The 20758-nt window shown below is 38.5% G+C and overlaps 2 protein-coding genes across 4 annotated transcripts in view; one reads left to right on the top strand and one right to left on the bottom strand.

The window, feature by feature from the left end:
• Positions 1-8839, top strand: part of LOC105203424 (glutamine-dependent NAD(+) synthetase) — a 28859-nt gene extending 20020 nt beyond the window's left edge. The window contains exons 1-13 of one of the 3 annotated variants that reach the window (XM_039448230.1): positions 2054-2072; positions 2502-2696; positions 3463-3718; positions 3809-4001; positions 4583-4823; positions 5800-6039; positions 6208-6323; positions 6401-6705; positions 6784-6992; positions 7324-7549; positions 7624-7800; positions 8238-8340; positions 8581-8609. In XM_039448230.1, coding sequence (XP_039304164.1) covers positions 2551-2696; positions 3463-3718; positions 3809-4001; positions 4583-4823; positions 5800-6039; positions 6208-6323; positions 6401-6705; positions 6784-6992; positions 7324-7549; positions 7624-7800; positions 8238-8340; positions 8581-8609 — 2241 coding nt within the window. In that variant the 5' untranslated portion in view covers positions 2054-2072; positions 2502-2550. Of the gene's footprint in view, positions 1-2053; positions 2073-2501; positions 2697-3462; positions 3719-3808; positions 4002-4582; positions 4824-5799; positions 6040-6207; positions 6324-6400; positions 6706-6783; positions 7060-7089; positions 7194-7323; positions 7550-7623; positions 7801-8237; positions 8341-8580 lie in introns of those variants that run through there. The other 2 variants (XM_011172216.3, XM_039448231.1) reach the window with 2 other exon arrangements.
• Positions 8840-9166: 327 nt separating this feature from the next.
• The window catches only part of LOC105203435 (transcriptional regulator ovo), a 37135-nt gene continuing 25543 nt past the window's right edge, over positions 9167-20758 (bottom strand). Inside the window, 9 exon segments of the mRNA XM_026136945.2 lie at positions 9167-14971; positions 15155-15313; positions 15520-15819; positions 15988-16125; positions 16476-16696; positions 16882-17156; positions 17369-17936; positions 19353-19509; positions 19512-19847. Coding sequence (XP_025992730.2) covers positions 14855-14971; positions 15155-15313; positions 15520-15819; positions 15988-16125; positions 16476-16696; positions 16882-17156; positions 17369-17936; positions 19353-19509; positions 19512-19847 — 2271 coding nt within the window. The 3' untranslated portion in view covers positions 9167-14854.

Below are 20758 nucleotides of genomic sequence, written 5' to 3'. Positions count from 1 at the left end.
AAATATAAAAAATTTATATAATAAGATTGGAAAGTTCTCGGACTAATCATGAAACATAATTTGCAGTATTATTTTCACATAGCTAGCGATTACTAAAATTTAACTGGTAGAATACTTTTTTCCGATGAAATTTATATATTATAATACTATAAATAATAAATAAGTATCCCTTAATTTTCAAACTTTTCGAATTCCATTGATTGAAAAAATAATTATTTATAAAGAAATATTATTGATTGATTTTTGGTTATATTGACAAAATATTTAATTGATACTATTTCACTATACATTTGATTACAGGTGATTATAACTATTTGGTAATTATAACCATTTTTAAAGTATATTTTGGCTACATCTTTATACTTAGCGATTTTTTCTAAACCTTTGAAAATAACTAAACGATATGATATATTTTCCACAAAAATTTAGACTTGAAAGGGTTTGGGGTTAAAGGAGCATATTACACACTAAACAAGTTTAAAATGAGAATTTAACTTCATGAGTTTTTTGTGCAAAAGATGGAAAGAAACGGAGAAGTTTATTCCATTTTAAAGATATTTTCATATTTTTATCCATTTGGCATTTAAGTTTTATCAAAAAAATAATATAAAGTTAATAAAAAATAGAATAAAATCGCTAATTATTTTTCTAAATCATCATATTGAAAAAAAAACATGCGATCATTAAATCTTAAAGACGGTTCGATTGACTGCAATCTTACACACTTTTTCTAGACACTAAAAAGTAGTGCTGTAGGATTTTTTTACGATGCTTTCGCAGCCAAGAAACGAGTTTATGATGAAAAACCGCTATCTTAACTTTAACTAGTTGTCATTTTGTTCAAACGTAGTATTTCAAAAAATGGTTACGTCAAGCACAAAATGTCTAGGTTTTAATTTTATAAGACTTGTGTCGCTTTGCTTTTTGATAAGTCTTATCAAAGGGGAGCAATAGTGGTCCATTGATCTTTACAACAAAGTAAACGCAACTTTTCTATCTCTTTCCATTAAAAAAAAAAAAACAAAAATCCTAATATTTCTATTTGATCTGTTTGGGATAGGATAAAATATTACTTAAGGTAGTATATGCCTCTTTAACCAATATTATAATCATGATAATAAAAATATTATTGTTGTGACGTACAAGACGAATGAAACTTGTCAGTCAGACATGTTAATTGCTCATCGATATATCTTTGATGCCCTATTTCAATGCTCAGCTCGTTGTGCAACGTGGATAATAAAAGAATGGCGTTTCTCAATAAAAGTCTCATCAACAAAAGAGTTTAATGAATATAAATATTTATGCCACTTCTCGTTGATTTAATTTAAATATAAATATCATGCTTGGAAAGCCATTTCATTCTTCTATTGTTAATCAAATATTATTTACTGCGGCGATAAAATAAAGCGCGATTTGATCGTGAATACACAGAAAAAAATTATTATTAAATCAACAATTCATTGTTTCATATATAAGCAAGAATATAAAATCTTCTTGGAAGAATTTATAATCTTAAACAGACATCATTTTGCTTACATAAAGAAAATTCTTTTCAGGAAAATTTTATATTCTTGCTTATATATGAAACAATGAATTCTTAATTTGATACAATTTTTTTTTCCGTGCATTTAAAGTTTCCGATCGTGTATACTGGTTATATTCTTTTCGTATCTTCCTTTCATTTGGATGTTTCGTTTTCTTCCATCTCTTATCCAAACGGTTACCTTTTTAACGTTCGGGGCGCATTCTGCGTCATTGTTACATTTTAATAAATCCGAAAGTAATTTCTCAGAAAAATATAAATATGCAAGGAACGTGTGCGTGGTAGATAACGATCTGCAAGGGTTGCTACGTAAGGTGGTGCCTACCTGGCCGTGCCGGGTTTTCCGGGTTATTGATCAATCAACGCGCGCCGGACTGAGGAGAACGAAACGTTTTCAGTTTATCATCTCGGCGGGCGGCGATCGATGGGATTCCAATTGATAGAAATTGCTGGCAAGCTGCCGCCAGCCAGAACTTCCGTCGGACGCACACGCAACCGCCGACTTTTTACAGCCACGATAACGATGGTGCTATAAACTGCATTTACGAAATGATAGTGTCGGGGCATCAATGCGATTCTTAGATTGAACTGTCAGACTTTCCTCGCGCTCCAGTTCTTTACGCTCATTGTTCGACTTGATTCGTTCTTTCTCTCACGCGGATAATCAGTGGAATTTTTTACGAACGCTCTTCACTTATGTATTTTAGTATTTATGTATTTTAAAAAGTGTTCCATAAAAAATATAATATTTATAAATAATTTGTTAGAATTGAATTTTTTAATTACTCTGATGTTTAATATTGTTTTTTAGAAAATATCAGAGAATTAAAACTGTTACTGGAAAATGTAACTGTAATGCAATAACATGCCTGCTTAATTATCTCGCGGCATCAATTCCGATTTCCGAACGTGTATAAAGTCGAAGGTAATACATATTTGTTTTATTGTATTTCAGATAAACGCATTCGCGAATCTCGTCTAGGAAAGCGCAAATATTATTCAACATGGGACGAACGGTAACCGTCGCCGTTTGCACGTTAAACCAATGGGCGATGGACTTCGATGGGAACACCAGGAGAATTTTGCAGAGTATACAAGAGGCGAAAGATGCCGGTGCCACTTATCGAAGCGGTCCCGAACTAGAAGTCTGGTAATTAGATCAAAGAGAAACTAATTTTGCTGTTCGTAATTGGGTCAGAAATTAGCCGGCCACTTGTTTAAAAGCATACGTTTCTTTTAATGAGAAATACGAAATCTTTTACAATTGTGACATAATAATTTATGAAATATTATTTTTATTATTTGGTACGCCGGGTTGGGTAAGTTAATGCATATATATTTTTTATTAAATTAGGTTGAGAATTTAATGACTTATAAAATTAATTTAGTGTTATGTTAAAAATTACACGAATAAAAAAACTCAAATTTGAAAGTTATGTTAAGATTAATTTTAGTTAAGTTAAAATTAAAAGTTAATTTTGGAAAGCGTTATTCACATTTAAATTAGAGACTTGTAATTTTTTCAAGTTAGATTATACATAATAATTATAATATAAATATAGATCATCAAACAAATTTAATATTTTATTTATAAATTAAGTTTATATGACAAACATAAAAAACAATATTTCTTTATTAAAATAACAGAGAAATATTGTTTTTTTTAAATGTATTTTTCTGTTATAATTTTTTTCTTTTGCATAGACAAATTTTTAGGAAAGAAGTTAATAAATAAAAACTTTAAAAATATCTAGTTAAAGTTAAAAATTAAATCATTAAAAGTTAAGTTAACTAAAAAAAAAAACTACGTCAAGTGAAAAATTATTAGCTTTTTAACTTTATTATTTAACTAGTTACTATCCAACTCTGTTGATGTGTTATCTTATCGCAATTGCATCCTAATATTCGTTTAACAGCGGTTACAGCTGCGAGGACCATTTCTACGAGTCAGACACGTTGCTCCATAGCTGGGAGGTTTTGACGACTCTCCTGAAATCCAGCGTTTGCGAAGATATATTGATTGACGTGGGCATGCCGGTGATGCATAAGAACGTGACCTACAACTGCAGAGTGGCCTTTCTGAATCGGCGGATTTTGCTGATCAGACCGAAAATGCGGCTCTGCGAGGACGGCAACTATCGGGAATCCAGATGGTTCTCTCCTTGGACGAAAGTAATGAAAATGCATGGATAACAACACCGCGATTGATCGCAGTGCATGTCCTGGGCGCGCGATAATCCCTGGTGTCTTTGATTCTGTTAGGAACGCACGGTCGAGGATTATTTTCTGCCGCGAATGATATCGCAAGTCACCGGTCAAACAGTAGTGCCATTCGGTGACGCGGTCATCGCGACGAGGGACACGTGCGTGGGTTTTGAAATATGCGAGGAACTTTGGCACCCAGCTAGCAATCATATTCCGATGTCAATGGACGGCGTGGAAATCATCGCGAACGGTAATGTCATTATTACGAAATGTATTCGACATTGCAACTGACACAGATTTTTTTTACTCCGTTTTTCTATCTTTTTCTATCTATATTACTTTCTTTTTTTATTCCTCGAACGAAGATCATGATTATAACTTCTGTCAATGAAATGATATAAGAAAGTAAAGTATTATATTGAATGATTATTTCAAAACATAAATAATTAACAAGCCTTAAGCTTGTCTATAGCTATCTTAGTTCTAAAATGTGTGATTTTACATGCAACTTACAATTCTTTCGAACTGTTTCGTACAATTCTTTCGTCACTTTCGCTTTCAAACGCTGATTTTAAATTAAAAAGAAATATCATAATTAAATTGACAAACAATTTAATATAATTGATGCCAATAAGCATCTCTATGATCCTCCCCTATCTCGAAAAGCTGTAAAGAATTTGTTACGGAAATATTACCTTAGGATTCGAACCTCCTACATTTCGTGCGAATGTCTTAGCCAGCTCCACCACCGAGGCACTTAAGGCTTGTCAATTATTTGTGTTTTTCATCTAATGATTTTAAAATTCCCTCTTCATTTCTTTTTTTTGAAAGGAAGTGGTTCATACTATGAGCTACGTAAAGCCTACGTCACCGTGGATCTCGTCAAGTCGGCTACTTTCAAGGCTGGCGGCTGCTACATGTTCAGTAACTTGCGCGGATGCGACGGCGGCAGACTGTATTTCAACGGTGGTTCCAGTATCACGCTCAATGGTAATATACTAAATCGTGGACGACAATTCGCCCTCGAGGACGTAGAAGTAACCGTTGCCACGTTCGATCTCGAGGACATAAGGTAGAGTTTTCATCCAAAATTTCCAATCAAATGCCAAACGTAATAATTAACCGATGTTTGATAATAACTGAAGATTAAAAAAATAATGTAGCGCATTGTACTTAGGCCTAAAAGACCTTTCCATGTTGTTTTAAATAAAGAAGTAGATTCAGTAAAGTCGGTATTTTCCGGGAAAAACTGGCAAAAAGTGGTCTTCCTTTATTATCCTTCTGCAGACTAACTTGGATTATATGACTTAAACTCTTTCCTAAATTTTAAAAAAGTATATCAGAATTTTTTCAGATTTTTTAGAGCGAAAAAACTCTTCGAAAAACAACCATCTACTCAGATAGCAATTTAATAATTAAGCAATAAAAAAACAGAGTAATTTGCGGATTAATCACAGTAAAATAAATAAAAGAAAAACAATTAAGAGAGTAGTGTTAATTGAAAGAAGCTTTTTCAATCTAAGCTTTAGCAAAAATAAAATCTGTAATACCTAAATTACTAATCTACATGACAAATAAAGTTTTTTTCATTACAAGATATTGAACAGTAAATGCGAAACAGATTTACAATATATAAAAATTTTTAATTCTGATACTATTTTGCTTTTCTCACTTACTAAAAATTAAATTAAAATTTAGCATGTAACTCCAAAGTTTTTGTTTAAAAAAAAAAGTATTTTACAAATTAATTAGGATTAAAAAAGACTATTATTATAAGATTTCATCATTATTAATTTATTATTATTGCTATCCAATTTTTTGAAATCATAAATTATTGTGATTAAGTGATTTATTAAGTAAAGCAAGAATATCTTTTTGCATAAAGTTATATAAACATATTTTAGCGTTCCATGTTAGTTATTTTTATAATGTTTACCCGTTTATTTCATTGGATAGAGTCTGGGATGGTAAAAATTGGAACTTATCATGGTTTTCTACTTTAACTTTTTCAACCAATCCTGACGTCACTGTACTTTATTCTTTTTCAGAAATTACCGAAACAGCATCAGATCGCGGTCGCACGCGGCCGCCGCGTCACCTAGTTATCCGCGCGTAAAAGTCGACTTTGCGCTCACGCCAGAGAATCTCGTCTCGAATCCACCGGATCGACCGATCGACGGAGTCCAGGATGTATACGGCGACGACGATGGACATTCAAGTCTCGTACATCATACCGCGGAAGAAGAGATCGCGATGGCACCTGCGTGCTGGATGTGGGACTATTTGAGGTAAACGCGAACAGCTCAACGAAAATAATTCTAAATGAACAGAAATGAATTTGTTTCTACCCATTTCAATTCATTTCCTTTGCTGGATACACTGGTTGCACTCCTTGAAAAATATTCATGTACATATCATGCCATATTATTTAATGATATTGCGTGTTCCCGTTTCAGACGATCCTGCCAAGGTGGATTTTTCCTACCGCTGAGCGGTGGCGTCGACTCGTCGTCTTCAGCATGCATTGTATATTCGATGTGCGAAATGATCGTCGAATCGGTCAGCAAAGGAGGTAAGGATCGGCTTTATACACTACCTATTAACTGCGGGAATCCCTTTAAAATTTCAAAAATTGTGTCTCGTATTTAGACGCACAGGTCTTAGCGGACATAAGGAAAATCGTCGGTGACTGTGAATACGTACCGGTCGACCCGAAGCAGTTGTGCAACACCATCCTGGTCACGTGCTATATGGGAACGGAGAACTCGTCGGCGGAGACCAAGGCTCGAGCGGCCGAATTGGCCAGTCAAATAGGATCTTATCATCATGGGATAGTTATAGATACCGCGATATCTGCGATTTTAGGAATCTTCCAACAGGTTACTAAATTGACACCGAGGTTCAAAGTGCAGGGTGGTTCGCCGAGAGAGAATCTGGCCTTGCAAAATGTACAGGTAATTGCTCGACGTCTTTGATCCCAATGGAATTAAAATATCTTGATTAAATTACATGTCTCTGTGACTTACTTTCAGGCTCGGTTACGAATGGTGATCGCTTACTTATTCGCTCAATTAATGTTATGGGTCAGAGGCCGCCCAGGTGGCCTCTTGGTGCTAGGGAGTGGTAACGTGGACGAATCCTTACGTGGTTACCTCACTAAATACGATTGCAGCAGCGCCGACATTAATCCTATCGGTGGCATAGCGAAGAACGATTTAAAGAAGTTTCTCGTGTACTTTAGGTGCGCGTGCATGCGAATAATGATATATACAGGAATTTTCAATATCAATATTCCAAAAACGGAAAAAATCAATATCAATATTCCAAAAACGGAAAAAATGTCACATAAACGTTCAGACTTTATCATCAGAGTTATAATTAATTAATTACAATAAAGGCAATGTTTAAAGCATCTTTCGCTGTAATGCATATAGAACTGTGTAGTTATTTTATTCAAATAACAGGTTCAAATATGTAATATTTCTGTCTTTGTGTATAACTAAAAATCACTATTCCATATGATGTTAGATATGTAAGAATCAAGATGATGAAAATCATACTTTGAATTATAGACACAAACATGGGATATCTGCTTTGGATAATATCCTGGATGCGCCACCTACCGCGGAACTGGAACCGCTGCAAGCGGGACAACTTGCGCAATTGGACGAGGTGGACATGGGTATGACCTATAAGGAGCTATCGGTTTTTGGACGATTAAGGAAGCAATATATGGCCGGGCCTTTCTCTATGTTTTGTAGACTCGTGTACATATGGGATCATTGTACCCCGAAAGAGGTGAGTGTACGCACCTCGCGATTCTAATTTTTTCTAATTTCTCTTTGAGTAATTAAAAACAATTCTCATTTCAGATTGCCGATAAGGTGAAACACTTCTATAGATGTTACGCTATTAATCGTCATAAGATGACGATATTGACTCCGGCGTGCCACGCGGAATCGTACAGTCCCGATGATAATCGATTCGATCACCGTCCCTTCCTCTATAATCACTCATGGAAGTGGCAGTTTGCGGCAATCGACGAACAGGTGAGAATTATGCAGGAGAAAGTCGATATTCAACTCTCCTCCTCGAGTTTCAAAGCGCCGGAATGCGAGAGGAAACGCCGAGCGACCGAAGTAACACCGCGATTAGAAGACACGTCCGAAAATGCGACGCGTGGAAAAAAGTTTTGCATGCAACGTGGAACTTACTGGCGTGCCGTGCGCAGAATGGCTCGTAGAGCCTGAATCTTTCTCGTCGAGTTCAACTTGCGTCAGCAAGCGAGAACCAGCCGGATGAATTATTAGACAGTACGTTTAAAAATTTCCGAATGCTTCGACATAGAGTTAGCAAACGATTAGTTGATGCACATAACACGGCAAATAGCGTAGAAAATACAGTAGTACTATTGTGACACCCCTCACTCCCGTTGGAAAATGACTTTCTATAACTTTACGTTCAAGACGGTCGAACTCTCTTTCAGGTGAAACGACTCAGCAGCGAAGAGAAGCCGTCCAGACCGCGTAAGGGTGCTCCGAAAGTGCCTGCCAAGCCCAGATACATGCCGTTCAGCTCCGTAATCAGCAGTGAGTAAACAAAACAAAGTGCGCGCGTTAGTGAAGCACGCCGAGCACAACGCATTTCGGCCGATGAAATCGCCGAATATACTTTCGGCGAATGCACCCACCGATAAACCCAACCCCGCGGAGCTGCACACAGGCCCAGGTCCGAAATGACCGGCCTCGAAATTCCGTGCGCACCTATACCGCCGCGCTTCCCCGACGCTTTTATCGAGGAGTCATCACCGGCATCATTCTTTGTTGCAGATAAAACGCATCCTGGAGTAGTAGTTTAACCGTAGCCGTAGAGCACTCTCTTATCATTTTGATATTGCAGCGCTGCGATAAATGGATGTTTCGCTCTTCGAAGCGATTGATCATGGATTTTGTGTTCGTTCCCGATGTTAATATTTAGGGAACTTCTCCGTGAGAGGGTGTGTTGCAGCATTCCAGAAGATATTTTGTGAAATCATTATGTGAAATCTGAAAGAGTAAATCTATTAATAAAGAGTGATGATATAAAGATTCTAATGTCGAAATCTTTATCTTCCCAGAGATAATTTGAAAATCCTCGGGTGCTGAATTAAAACAAAATCTAACGCTTTAAGCGAATGAAATTGCAATCACGTCGCATAAGGATAATCGTAGTCTTCAATCGGAATTTTAGTTAAGAAACTTTACGTTTAAAAAACGTGAAATTTATAGAAGATAATAAAGCCGTAAAAGAAGTAACGAAACAGCTTCAGGAAATTATTGAATCTGTTCGATAAAAATGTCGTGAAAATATTTAGATATTACGTAAAAGCAACGTGAAACATAACTGTTAAATATTCGAGATATATCAAGTCGGGTATTTATGTGTGCATACATAATATTAATTTTTATTATCTCTCGCAAACATATAAGAGCGCGTAACCACGTTTTACCGTTAGCTACAATTAATAACGATCTCTAATAAAGTAGACACCAATGTCCGGATAACGCAGTCGCGCTCTAATAGAATTTACAAATTCGCCAACACGACACGGCACAGCGCATGGAACGGTTTCCATTTTAGCTGCTCTTTCTACATTCTCTTTAAAGTTTCAACGTTTATTTATATTTTTTCTAACAAATGCCGAAAGTATAGCTAAAAGCTGTGTGCTACGCTGCCGTAAACATCCGCACGCATACACCCATATGAACAATAATATCCACGCATACCATCACACATTCGGTTTGCAATAGCATGTTAATAGCTCGCCCTACCTGTGTAAAGTTTGCTCAATCCGGAAGGAAAAAATATTTTATCCTGCCACGTAGAAATACTTTGTACATTCTATGCCGTTTAAGATTATTTCATTCGTTTAAATTATTCTGATTTTCGGTTTTTGTTTTATTTTCCTTACGAAAATTTAACACTGACACTATTAAATTCACTAGTGATTAATTTTTAACACAGTTCTAAGTTGAACGATAATAGTGATGCTCCCCTTGCTACAAATGCTTCAAGCATTGATTAACCAGAAGAAATAATTTTACTAATTGTGACCAATCAAAAAATGCAATTGAAGCATGTTGATGATCAATTTAATGTTAACAAGTATCTATTGCAGCAATAGATGCCAATAAGAACGTCCTTCCCCAACTTATTTTGACTGTTAGTGTTTTTAATACTCCAAATAAGTTATAATTAATCTCTGGCCAATTTAAGACTGCCAGTATTGAATTTCTGTAAGGAGAAGAGATATATGTGAAGAAAGCACCATGTGTATTCTTCACATATATATTTATATGTGAAGAATCTTAAAGAAAAAAAGAAATTCTTATAAATGCCCAAAAACATCAGTAATTCTTAGACGAAATACTTTCATCCTTATGGATTGGGCAAATTGCACACTATGCCATTGCTTCTCCCCCAGTCGTAATTTTCGTCTTTCTGCAAAGATCGCTTCTGCAATCGGACAATCTGATATAAATATTATACAGACTGGTTCTTAATTATACATCAATACTTCAATCAGTAAATACAGATATATTTCAAAATGCAACTCGAAATAAGATATGTACGTACAATGTTACAATTATATTACGTTATTTCGAATGACACTTTAGAATATCTAATAATATAATCTTATTTCCTCTAACTTATTACAACTTCGAAGATAAAGACTAAACGATCTACGCTCATATATTATTCTTCTTATTTTAGCGATTCTAGGTTGAAGTATCCACATATAATTAAGAAACGCTCTGCATCGGGCTGATATATCCTGCATGTGTGTAAGACTATCTATAATATTAATTTTAAAATCAATAATTAAATTTATCAGCGCATGTAATGATAATATAATGATATAATAAAAATAATAATAATATTAATAAAAATAATAATGACAGATTATTAAGTACTAGAGAATGAAAGTTGAACGCCACAGAGAATATTCGCTATAGCGTTTACAAATATCGAAGTAACAACAGAGCAAAGGGGGTGATAATAATTGAGTTGATAGAGTCAAATCGATAAATTTGCTGAAGATGTATAGTCATAAGTGCTATTATTTGCGACAATACTGAGCGTAAATTAAATAGTAATGGAAACATAGATAGCGTTATCGTTTCAAAATAATAATGTTAATAATAATAATAATAAAATAATAGATGATGATACGCATGTATTAACTTGTAATCGACAGTGCGCGACAAGTACTGTTGTCCTCGAGTATTTTACTCCAAGGTGTAAGTACAAGGAAAACTATGCTGGTCTTCCCCTCCTTCTTCCCAGTTCTCGCGCGTACGCTGTACAAATACGTTGCACGTATATTACTGTCGTAAGCAAGAGCCTGACAATCGTGGACTAACCGGTACCCGTTTCCGCCGCCGGAATGAAGACTATTTACAAAAGGGATGTGAGCGCCTCTCACGGCGCGGGGCGTCAGCGCCCACGCATGGGAGGCGATCGCGGACTTAAGTACGCATATATGAATATATGTGGGAATTAAATATATATATATATATATAAGTTGTCTGCCTAGAGTCCTATACGGGGCGTATTTACATTCAATTGAGAATATCAAATGCCTCTCAGTGTGTTAACCGTGGCGGGCGCGTTTCGTTCGACGAGCCAAGAGTATGTCTAATTTTAGTTGAGTAAATTTTCCTGCACATACATTTTTTTTAACTATGTTAGAAATTCGTAACTTGTTATCACGAGAACATTTTTTTATTCATTTCGCTTAGGGCGCTATCAGTAGCGCAAGAAATGCAGTAAAATAACACCTCGTAATCCAGCTGAAGTGATCGCTTCTTATTGAAGTTGCCACGATTAAGTTACTGGATATTTTATTAGCAGAACTTCTCACGCGTCTTTCGTTTCGAACTGAAATATTAATGAAAAAGAAAACAGAAGAGGAAGAAGGAGAACGGATTCCTTTGTTTATCTCTTTCATTAGCTTCCAGTGGACTCCAGGTATTTGCAATTTACTCTCTAAATTGGAGTCAGTGTATTATTCGTTGAAAGACAGCGAATAGCCTGATTTTGGTGTTGTATCAAATCTGTGCATTGTCTTTCAGTGATAATGCACTGATTCAGTCGGTGAAAGTAATTCTTCTTAATCGAAATCATTGAAAAATAAATAATCACTGATGATCACAGTTATAAAAATACTGCAAAATTTCACTGATTTAGATTTAAAAAGCATGTTTCTGCCAAACTACATAAATTATAGAGGAAGATCACCAATATTGGCATAGAACTTCTAAAATCTTCTTATTTCTCAAAAAATTACATTGCATTTTATTAATATAAAATGAGGATAAAATCTTTAAAAAGAAAGATAAAATCTGCACGATTTTTTGACAGAAGTTACTTCCTATTTGTATTTATGTTGCCCAAGTTTTATTTTTAGTTTTTGTTTAAAAAATATAATTAAAAAGTCAAATGATAAGTAAGTCAGTATCGACAACCTTCCTCTATACGTCATCATTTTCAATTTTCTAAAAATTTATTTTCCATGTACAAATGCTACGTAGGAGACATTTACGAAGCATTTTATGCTTTCTTGCGCTCACTCGGAAATATATATCGAAGAACTGTTTTCGAAATCATCGTTTATATCGCGACGCGACCCTTTTCAGCCCTTTGATAGGCGCATATCGTGCCCCGTGCATGTCACGAGGACATCGTAAACAAGCGTATATACATATATACACCATTTATTTTAAAATAAAATATATATGACGTATAGTACAAATAAATACAAAAGAGAAGACTCTAAAGTAATGAAGACGTAGATAGCGTTTATCATTAAATGATATAATTCCTTAATTGCCTATACCAACGAATGTGATGCAGAGATGGAAACGAGCAGGAAGAACAGAAAATGTTGCATATATATATATATAAAAGTAAAAGAAAAGAGGGAGAGTTATCGCGACTCCTCGTCGCGTTTCAAAGGATTAATCTTCTGGTCCCGAAAGATTAGCTCGCTTCGATCACAACCGCCCTTTGACGGCCTTAAAGTCTCGGGGACTCGCGAGCTATTTCCTCTGCGGGCAAGTCCACGACGGACGGAAGAAATCGAGCGGAATATACCGATCGCCCGATTCATGTATACTGCCACCTCAAAATTGCACGAATTCCCGTTTTGTTTGTATGTGTGTGTATGTGTGGATGTGTATGTGTGTATCTGTACACGCGTATCCATGCATGTGTGTACGACGGTGCGTGCCCTTCTCCCACCCTTACTTACCCTCCCACCTGACCCTGAAAGAAGTTGAGAAAAAAAAAGAAGAAAACCATAAGCGCACAAGAGAGCGGGAAAGCGAAAATCCGGTGCGTGAAGGAGCGAGTGGATTGTCTTGTTACTCTTATCATATCACAGATTACCCAAAGTGCACTTCGGTTGGGAACTTACTACACATGTATTGTATGTATGTATATATATGTATATAAGCACTACCGGCGTTTAGAAATACAATAAAGAATGAGGATAACAAAAACCAAAGTTTTTATCGGGAATGATATATACTGTGTACGCGTACCGCGTTCGCTGTAACAAATATCAATTTGGAACAATTTCTTCGAGGCCGAAAATTGATTTTAACATCCTAGCAAATACCAAGTTACAGTTATAAAATTGTTATAATTTCCCATTCCACAATATAACTGTTATATAACAGTTACACTGTCGAATGTGAAATTATAACTAACAGTTATATAACTTGATGTTTCCTGGGATCGAACATCTCGTTTAAGTAGTGAAATCATTGTTTGAATTAACGTACGGGGGAGCATTCGTTTTTTATTATCCTTCAATGCGATTCTTTCGCTAGCTGATGCCAGTAGCGCCGAGCTCTATTTCTACGATGGTACGGCGCAGAGTCGCTCCGTCGACGTGATCTCGCCCCGGCGTTCGAGCAACGCGGGATGCCTTCGATTCCGGTGCCCCGATCGAACAGAGACAATGGGGGCGAAGGCCGCGATCGAAGGAACCCCCTGGCGATCGCGACGTCAAGAACCCCATTTTGCCCATTGAGTCGAAAAGCAACGTAACTCGCCGTACATCTCTGAGAAAAAAAAAGTCTTCCGTGTGATCGCACTCTTCTCCCGCCTCGGCACGCTTGCCGAGGACGATCGACATTCCTGAAACGTTCTATCCGAGTCTTTGGGTCTACTCGATGTCGCGCGCGCCCCACGGACCACGATATTAATATTTATCATCTAAAATCTACATACGCGATTGTGTACGTTTGTGTGTGTGTGTGTGTGTGTGTGTGTGTGTGTGTGTGTACATGCGGCACATATGTGCGTCTGTGTATCCCATGTATCCCTTCCTGGAATCAGTTCTAGGATTTCTTTAAATTAATCTGTTATATAGTTAAAATTATAATTATAAGAAGAAATGCTCTAAGAACATTTAAGAAAGAAATTGTCCCCGATAGAAGTGGGTAGAAGCGAAATTTTATAGCGCTGTAACATGCAAGTCGGATATTTTCCGCCTGGCAGAACGATCGTTGGAGTTTAAGTGTCTAACGCACTGCTATCGTCAGAAGCGCATTATCATTAAAGTTTCATAAAGCAGCATCTTAATTAATGAGATAACAGTGTTTCTTTTCAAACATCTGTCTTTCTTCTTCCTTACCGACACCGGGAAGAAAGGAACAATAACGCGCAAACTTAATCATACTTCACTTCCTTATATCGAGAAGCTATAAGAGAAATACCGTGTAACGACTTTGCGATTGTCGTAGCTGCGTAGATCTTCTCTTACTCTTCTTTCGCCTCTTCTTCTTCTCGTCCTCCGCTTCCTCTACCCGTGAATTTAAGGGCGGCAGGAATCAATTGATCACAGATCCCATGCGATCCCTCAATCGGAACCTGTCGCCGGACTTCGATGTTTGTTCCAGTGTCACCGCAATGGGAGCCACCTGCAGGTACTTTACGCGCGAAACGTCACTTCCTTTAACCCGATTGAAGAACGAACGCCTGATCAATCGGCATTTTCTCCTCTCTCTCTTTTTATCTCCCTCTCTCTCTCTCGCGCCCCTGGACTCTCGTCCTTTAGAAGCTGGTCGTGGTCTGTTGTTGCACGGAGTCGCTGCTTTTCGAGGCCGTCTCTCGTCGCTCCGCGAGGCCGCAGTTGTCCATATTCCGCGAGTCCCGGTGTAACAGGCCACCCTGAAGAGTTACATTACCAAGAACAATTTCGTGTTCTTGTATACCGCGCTATGTTTTTTGTTTTGTTCGTTCGAGTATCGAAGCCATCCTACATCAGATTGTTGATTAATCAACGTTCTAATTATCTTCTACCTAACGAGTCTCAACATTCTAATATTGTGTCTACGTGGAGTCTGTGCCCACCTGGAGCAACATATTGGCGAAGTTACTATTGGTGAACTTGAAGTGCCGCTTGTCGTAGAACTTCAGTAGCGCCGGGCTATAAGGGTGCTGATCCTTCAGGTGAATGTAGTGCACCTCTGGCTCGTGCGTCGTATGTCCACACTCCTCGCAGACGTACATCTATGGAACAAACATATCGCGTGCGAATTATAAATTAAAAAATTAGCCACGTAAATCTATAAAATCAAAATTATATAAAAAAAAATTTTTTAATAATACAAAACGTTGCTCCAATGTTTTTGTCTTATAGAATTAAAAAAAAAGAAAGGAAACATTTTATGCTTTGTTTTCTTCAATCATCACATCGCTTTTAATGAATAGTTTACCTTAGCGCGTCGCTCCTTATAAGCGTACTGATGCTGAACGCCGTGGACCTTCTGGCCGTGACTCTCCAACGAGCACCGTTGCGTGAAACTCTTCTCGCAGAGGAAGCACTTGTAGGGTCGCACACCTGTGTGCGTCCGCGTATGCCTCTTGAGGTCGAACGTATCATTGAAGCCCTTCCCACAGAATGTACACAAGTAACGCTTCACGTCACTGTGACACTTCATGTGACGATTGAGAAGCCGTTGAAGGCTGAAGTTTTTGCTGCACACGCGGCAGGTGAAGCGATTGGGATCGTCGTCCTATTGAGCAAAGGGTCGAGAAGTAATTACGCTGTAACGACTCCTTGTAAATCTCGTAGCGTCGGCTTTGCGATTCGATACGATAAATTCGTTGTTATAGCCAACGTTTCAAATAATGACGTTTACGCGTTGCGTAAACGTAATGCAATGTTCGCAAAGGAGCGTTACCTTGCCAGGCGGAGTGCGATTAGTTCTTTCTTCATCTCGAGTGGTTGTCGCCTGTCTTTGTCCCTCGATGGCCAGAGGATTCTTTATCCCGTGACCCCCGTTAACAAATTCTAGCTGACAGTCGCTCGGTAAACCCAGCTACGAATCGATGAGAAGAACACGTTAATCTTCGCTGCGTTTTTTAGTAACGATCAGAGAAGATGACATCGGATAAAGCACTCAAATTGACTGAGCATTGCATAACACGCGTGAGAGTGGGAAATTAACGATCCACTCGTCTTTACACATACCGATCTCACGCAGAATTGGAAGCGATCTACGAGCTTGCTCCAACAATTCGATCGAATCGATCGAAATCGCTTCGAGGAACCCATGATCGTATCGCGGACGACACCCCGAAGTGTCGTCAACTCGATCGCGCTTCCGGACGGTAATTTAACATCGCGACGAAGAATATGCTTTTGCCTGAATCAATTTGGGTCGCTCACCCTTTGTTGAAGTACACCGACCCGTTGCGAGAGCGGCGGTTCGCCTACCGATCCAGTGGCTTGTGCGGCGACCGTGGTGGGTGACACAACCGGGCTATGCGCGTGTTCTCCCAGTCCGCATGACGGCGAGGTGCCGCTCGAGGCGCCATCCAGAGAGCAACTCGCGGTGCCGGGGCTGGGCAAACTTCCGCCTACGCTGCTACCGGAGTCTATCTCTAAACCTTCGAGATTAAACAATCCAAACAAGATATTAACCCTAGACCCTATTAGCCCTTGATCAATGAATTAAAAATTTTCTTCTAGCGAAAAATTGTACTACTTATTATAGCTTTCTTTATCTTTAAATATGATATTATACGTCTCAAACACAATATATAAAAATACAAGAGCAATCGTGATAGCTTACCATTATTAAAATTCAATCCGGGACTCAAAAGACTTTGATGCTGTTGCTGTTGCTGCTGTTGCTGATGCGGCGACGTAGCCTGTTGCTTTTGCTGATGCTGCTGCAACTGCACCTGAATCTGCAACTGTTGTTCCTGCTGATGCTGATGATTCTGACTGACATGCAACGCAAGCTCCGGGCGTTCCTTTTGAAGCGATTGATAGCTCGTCTCGCCGGCCGTGTAGTTCAATCCCGCGAGCTTGGACGCGTTGAAGTGTTGCGGAGTCGTGTAGTGTCTGAGAAAAAGGGCACGCGATCCATCATAAACACGTTGTTTTATCTAGCGATTAAAATTCACAAGTGGCATTCGGTATTACACGATCGGCTTTCAAACTCGGCCGCGATCACGATGAAAGCAAACGGCGAACGGCCGGAGATAGTGTCGGTGTTAATCGGCGAGCGCGCAAACGTTTCTCACGGTTGTATAGTTAGTTGAACGTGAGCTCACCTCGTGTCAAAGCCTCTGGTCAAGGCCATGCTGTGCTCGGGGAAAGGATCGACGCTAGGCTCGACGGGAGTGGTCATCTGACCGGCGTCCTGACCGATCCCGCTACTGCCTGTGGAGGCGGGCGAGTGCAGCGATTCTTCCAGAAGATCGCTGCTACCGTCCTCGGTCTGCAGCCTGGGCAACAGGAGATCCGCCGCGTCGTTGAGAGTCTCGAGGAGCGCCGTGTGATCGGACGGCGAGTTAAAGGTCAAGGTCGCCGCAGTGAACTGCAGCGGGTCCACCACCATGGTACCGGTTACCATGTCCACCATCATGCCTGTATCAGTGACATCGTAGGCACCGTATTGGGCGGACAGCAGGTCATTCGGCTGTATCTTGTAACCCGCCAGTTCCTCTTCCTCTTCCTTAAACGTCAGTCCGTAGGACGCGCAAACGTTCGCGCAGACATTCTGAAGGAGAGAGTACTGTTTGCCCTCTTGCGCATTGTACTGCGCGTGCTGGGAATTGTCCTGTTGTCCGGTATCGCATTCAATCCCCACGGCGGTCAGTGGCGTGAGATACGCGTTTCCTGAAACAGCGGCACGGACAATTAAAGATTCTGCAAAATTCATGATTTTCAACGGAACAAGCATACGTGCGTAACATGTTCACTCAAATTCACCGAAAAATTTCTCTATCCTGATGATATCCTACGACAATTTGTGGTATTATAGGCGCCAGATTTCCAATTATCATGATAATTTGAATTATTTTCATACCTTGCAATTTCCAATTCTGGATCACAGAACAATACGTTTCCATCATAAAAGCCAGATTTACGAAGACAAGCGTCACAATAATTTAATTCGTGAAAAGGCGAAATAAATTCTTGCACACATAATAGCAAATATGAAAGAAAATGTATAGAAATAAAACGAAAAAGTAATAGTAACAGAAAAGAATGTACAAGACGACGTCAAACACCATACGTCCAAACGATGGACGTGCTATTACGACTCGGTAACACATGAATAACAGAAATTGTTGAACCGCACGCTGAACACTCAAATCGGAACTGACCACGATCGATCGCGATCTCGTCTGAGTTATTCGAAGAGAGAATAGAAAATGTAAACAAAATATTCCGATCTATTGTAACATCCCGCTCTATTGTCCGCTCCGATGAATACATAAGATAAATATTGTCAATTGAGTTCAAACACATCACCGAAACGATGCGGTGAATATCCGCAAACTAGGATATTCGCAAAAAGTTATTGTAATACAAAAATAATTTAATTCCATCGCTTTCTAGGCGAAAGTTTCATATCGAAAAATTTCTTCGATAGATCAAGTAACACTCTAGAGGGCTTCATTCAAAAATATTAGAGATATCATTTTTATGTTGTTTAATATTAAACAAGGATAAAATGATATCTCTAATATTTCTGAAGATAGGAAAATTTTAAATCAGTAAAATAGAAAATGTATAATTTTGCAATAAAATACTGTGTATTTTTTAAATTAAACTAAGTTTTTTTAATTTTATTTTTGAGCTAGCCACTACTGTTTTTTCTCTTCTACCGATTGTGCAGTACATCACATTTTTATAAATCACATTATAAGTAATAAATGTTTCATTACTTTGAGTCTAGGATCTATTAAACAACACTTTGATCGACAAATATAATCGTTCAAGTTTCAATATAAAATATTGATTATAAACAAAGTTGATCAATAAAATAAAAATGAGTGCCGTATTATCCCCTCTTCCTCTATTTAATTAAATAAATGTAATCGTTATGTCTCCGAAGGTCAGAAATGCAACCATCAATGTATTATTAATTAGATCTGGCAATACTAACGAATACCGCGTGTCATTAAAAAGTTTAATGCGGCGAGGCATCAAGGTAAAGGCCGACAAAAAAATCAGTTACGTCCGTTCTGATGCAAAGTAGACGAAAAAAAAAAAAAAAAAAGCGAAAACGAGGCGCGTTCACCATACCTTGAGAGCTGTTGTACTGATTGGCGAAGTTCGCGAGATTGTTGCCGCCCTTCAGGGACTCGTAGAACGGCGGCAGGGACCCCGTCGGCGGCGAACTCGGCCCGTAGTTGCCGCGACCCCCGTTCCCACCGGGAGGCATGCCACCAGCGCCCGCACCCCACCCAGGGCACCGCCGCCGCCGCTACCACCGCCGCCGAGCATCGCCCCGTTACCGCATCCGCCGCCGATCATAGCACCGCCACCGCCGCCCCCGCCGCTGTTCGAGGGTGAGGAATTGCCGGCACCGCTGCCACCGCCGCCGCCGGAGGAACCGCCCGAATTCGAGGATCTGCCGTGTCCCGCGGCCGCCTGCACCACCTGGGACCCGGACAGTTTGACGGCCAGCAGTGACCTCGCGATCGCGTTGCTGGGGCTGCGCGCCGCCATCGCGCCATCGCGACACTTCTCTTCGTCTTCCTCCTTCCGTTTCGGTACGGCATAGTCTATGGGTTGCTCCTGAAATTGTTATTAAGATTATTACTCGCTATCATCGTCAATGTTTCGGATTTTTTCTCTTCTTTTAATATCTTTTTTTTTTAATTTTGTTACAAAATGCCTAAATCTATCACTACATTTCCTTCTAATCTACTTTCACCCATTTTTTTTTTTTTCGATCGCGTCGTTCTCTCTTTGTCTTAAAAGCACACAGTAAAATGTTAAGCGCTGTTAAAAAAAAAAAGGAAAAATTCTGTTATCAGACATAGCTAAAAATAAAATTTAAAAAGAAAATATGTAGGAAAAAATAGAAAAATAAATCTAGAAATAATTCCAAAACAATTACATAAACAATTGATAATTTTAAATATATTATTACAAGTCAAAGAGCATTCTTTCCGAGATGAGCATTCAGTACATTGAACGAAGAGCTAATGATCCTTTTATTTTGCTACAATAAAATGCCAAAATTGCTTTTAAAAATAATATTTTTTTAATTTTAATGCTCTAATGTTTCGAAACGTTTAAACTCGTGTTTTTTTTTATTTTTAGAAAAGCGTATTCTTTTGAGTTATGTCATTATTCTGAAAATGAACAATGTAAAGGAAAAGAAAACTACTAACGTTTAACATGATCCGTAGGTATCTGTTTTCAGTGCAAAAGCGAAAGAAATGAGAGGCATGTGTGCGATGAATGGCAATAAGCGTTAGTATTGTTAAGTGCATCACATACAGTTCAGGGTCAATAAATGGCAGTCAGTGCCGTTGTCATTCGAACTCTTTTCTCCGTCATCTGTCTTTCCATTATTCCAACCTCGTCCACTTCCAGCCTCTTCTCTCGTCCTTTTTCTTTCTCCTCTCTCTTTCCTGTTCTGGCGTTAAAGTCTCTTTCCGCGTAATAATATTTTCTACCTCTCTCGTTCTCTTAATCGC

This window comes from Solenopsis invicta, chromosome 4 (assembly GCF_016802725.1).
Source record: "Solenopsis invicta isolate M01_SB chromosome 4, UNIL_Sinv_3.0, whole genome shotgun sequence".
NCBI lineage: Eukaryota > Metazoa > Arthropoda > Insecta > Hymenoptera > Formicidae > Solenopsis > Solenopsis invicta.
This window is presented reverse-complemented; position numbering and strand designations above follow the sequence as displayed.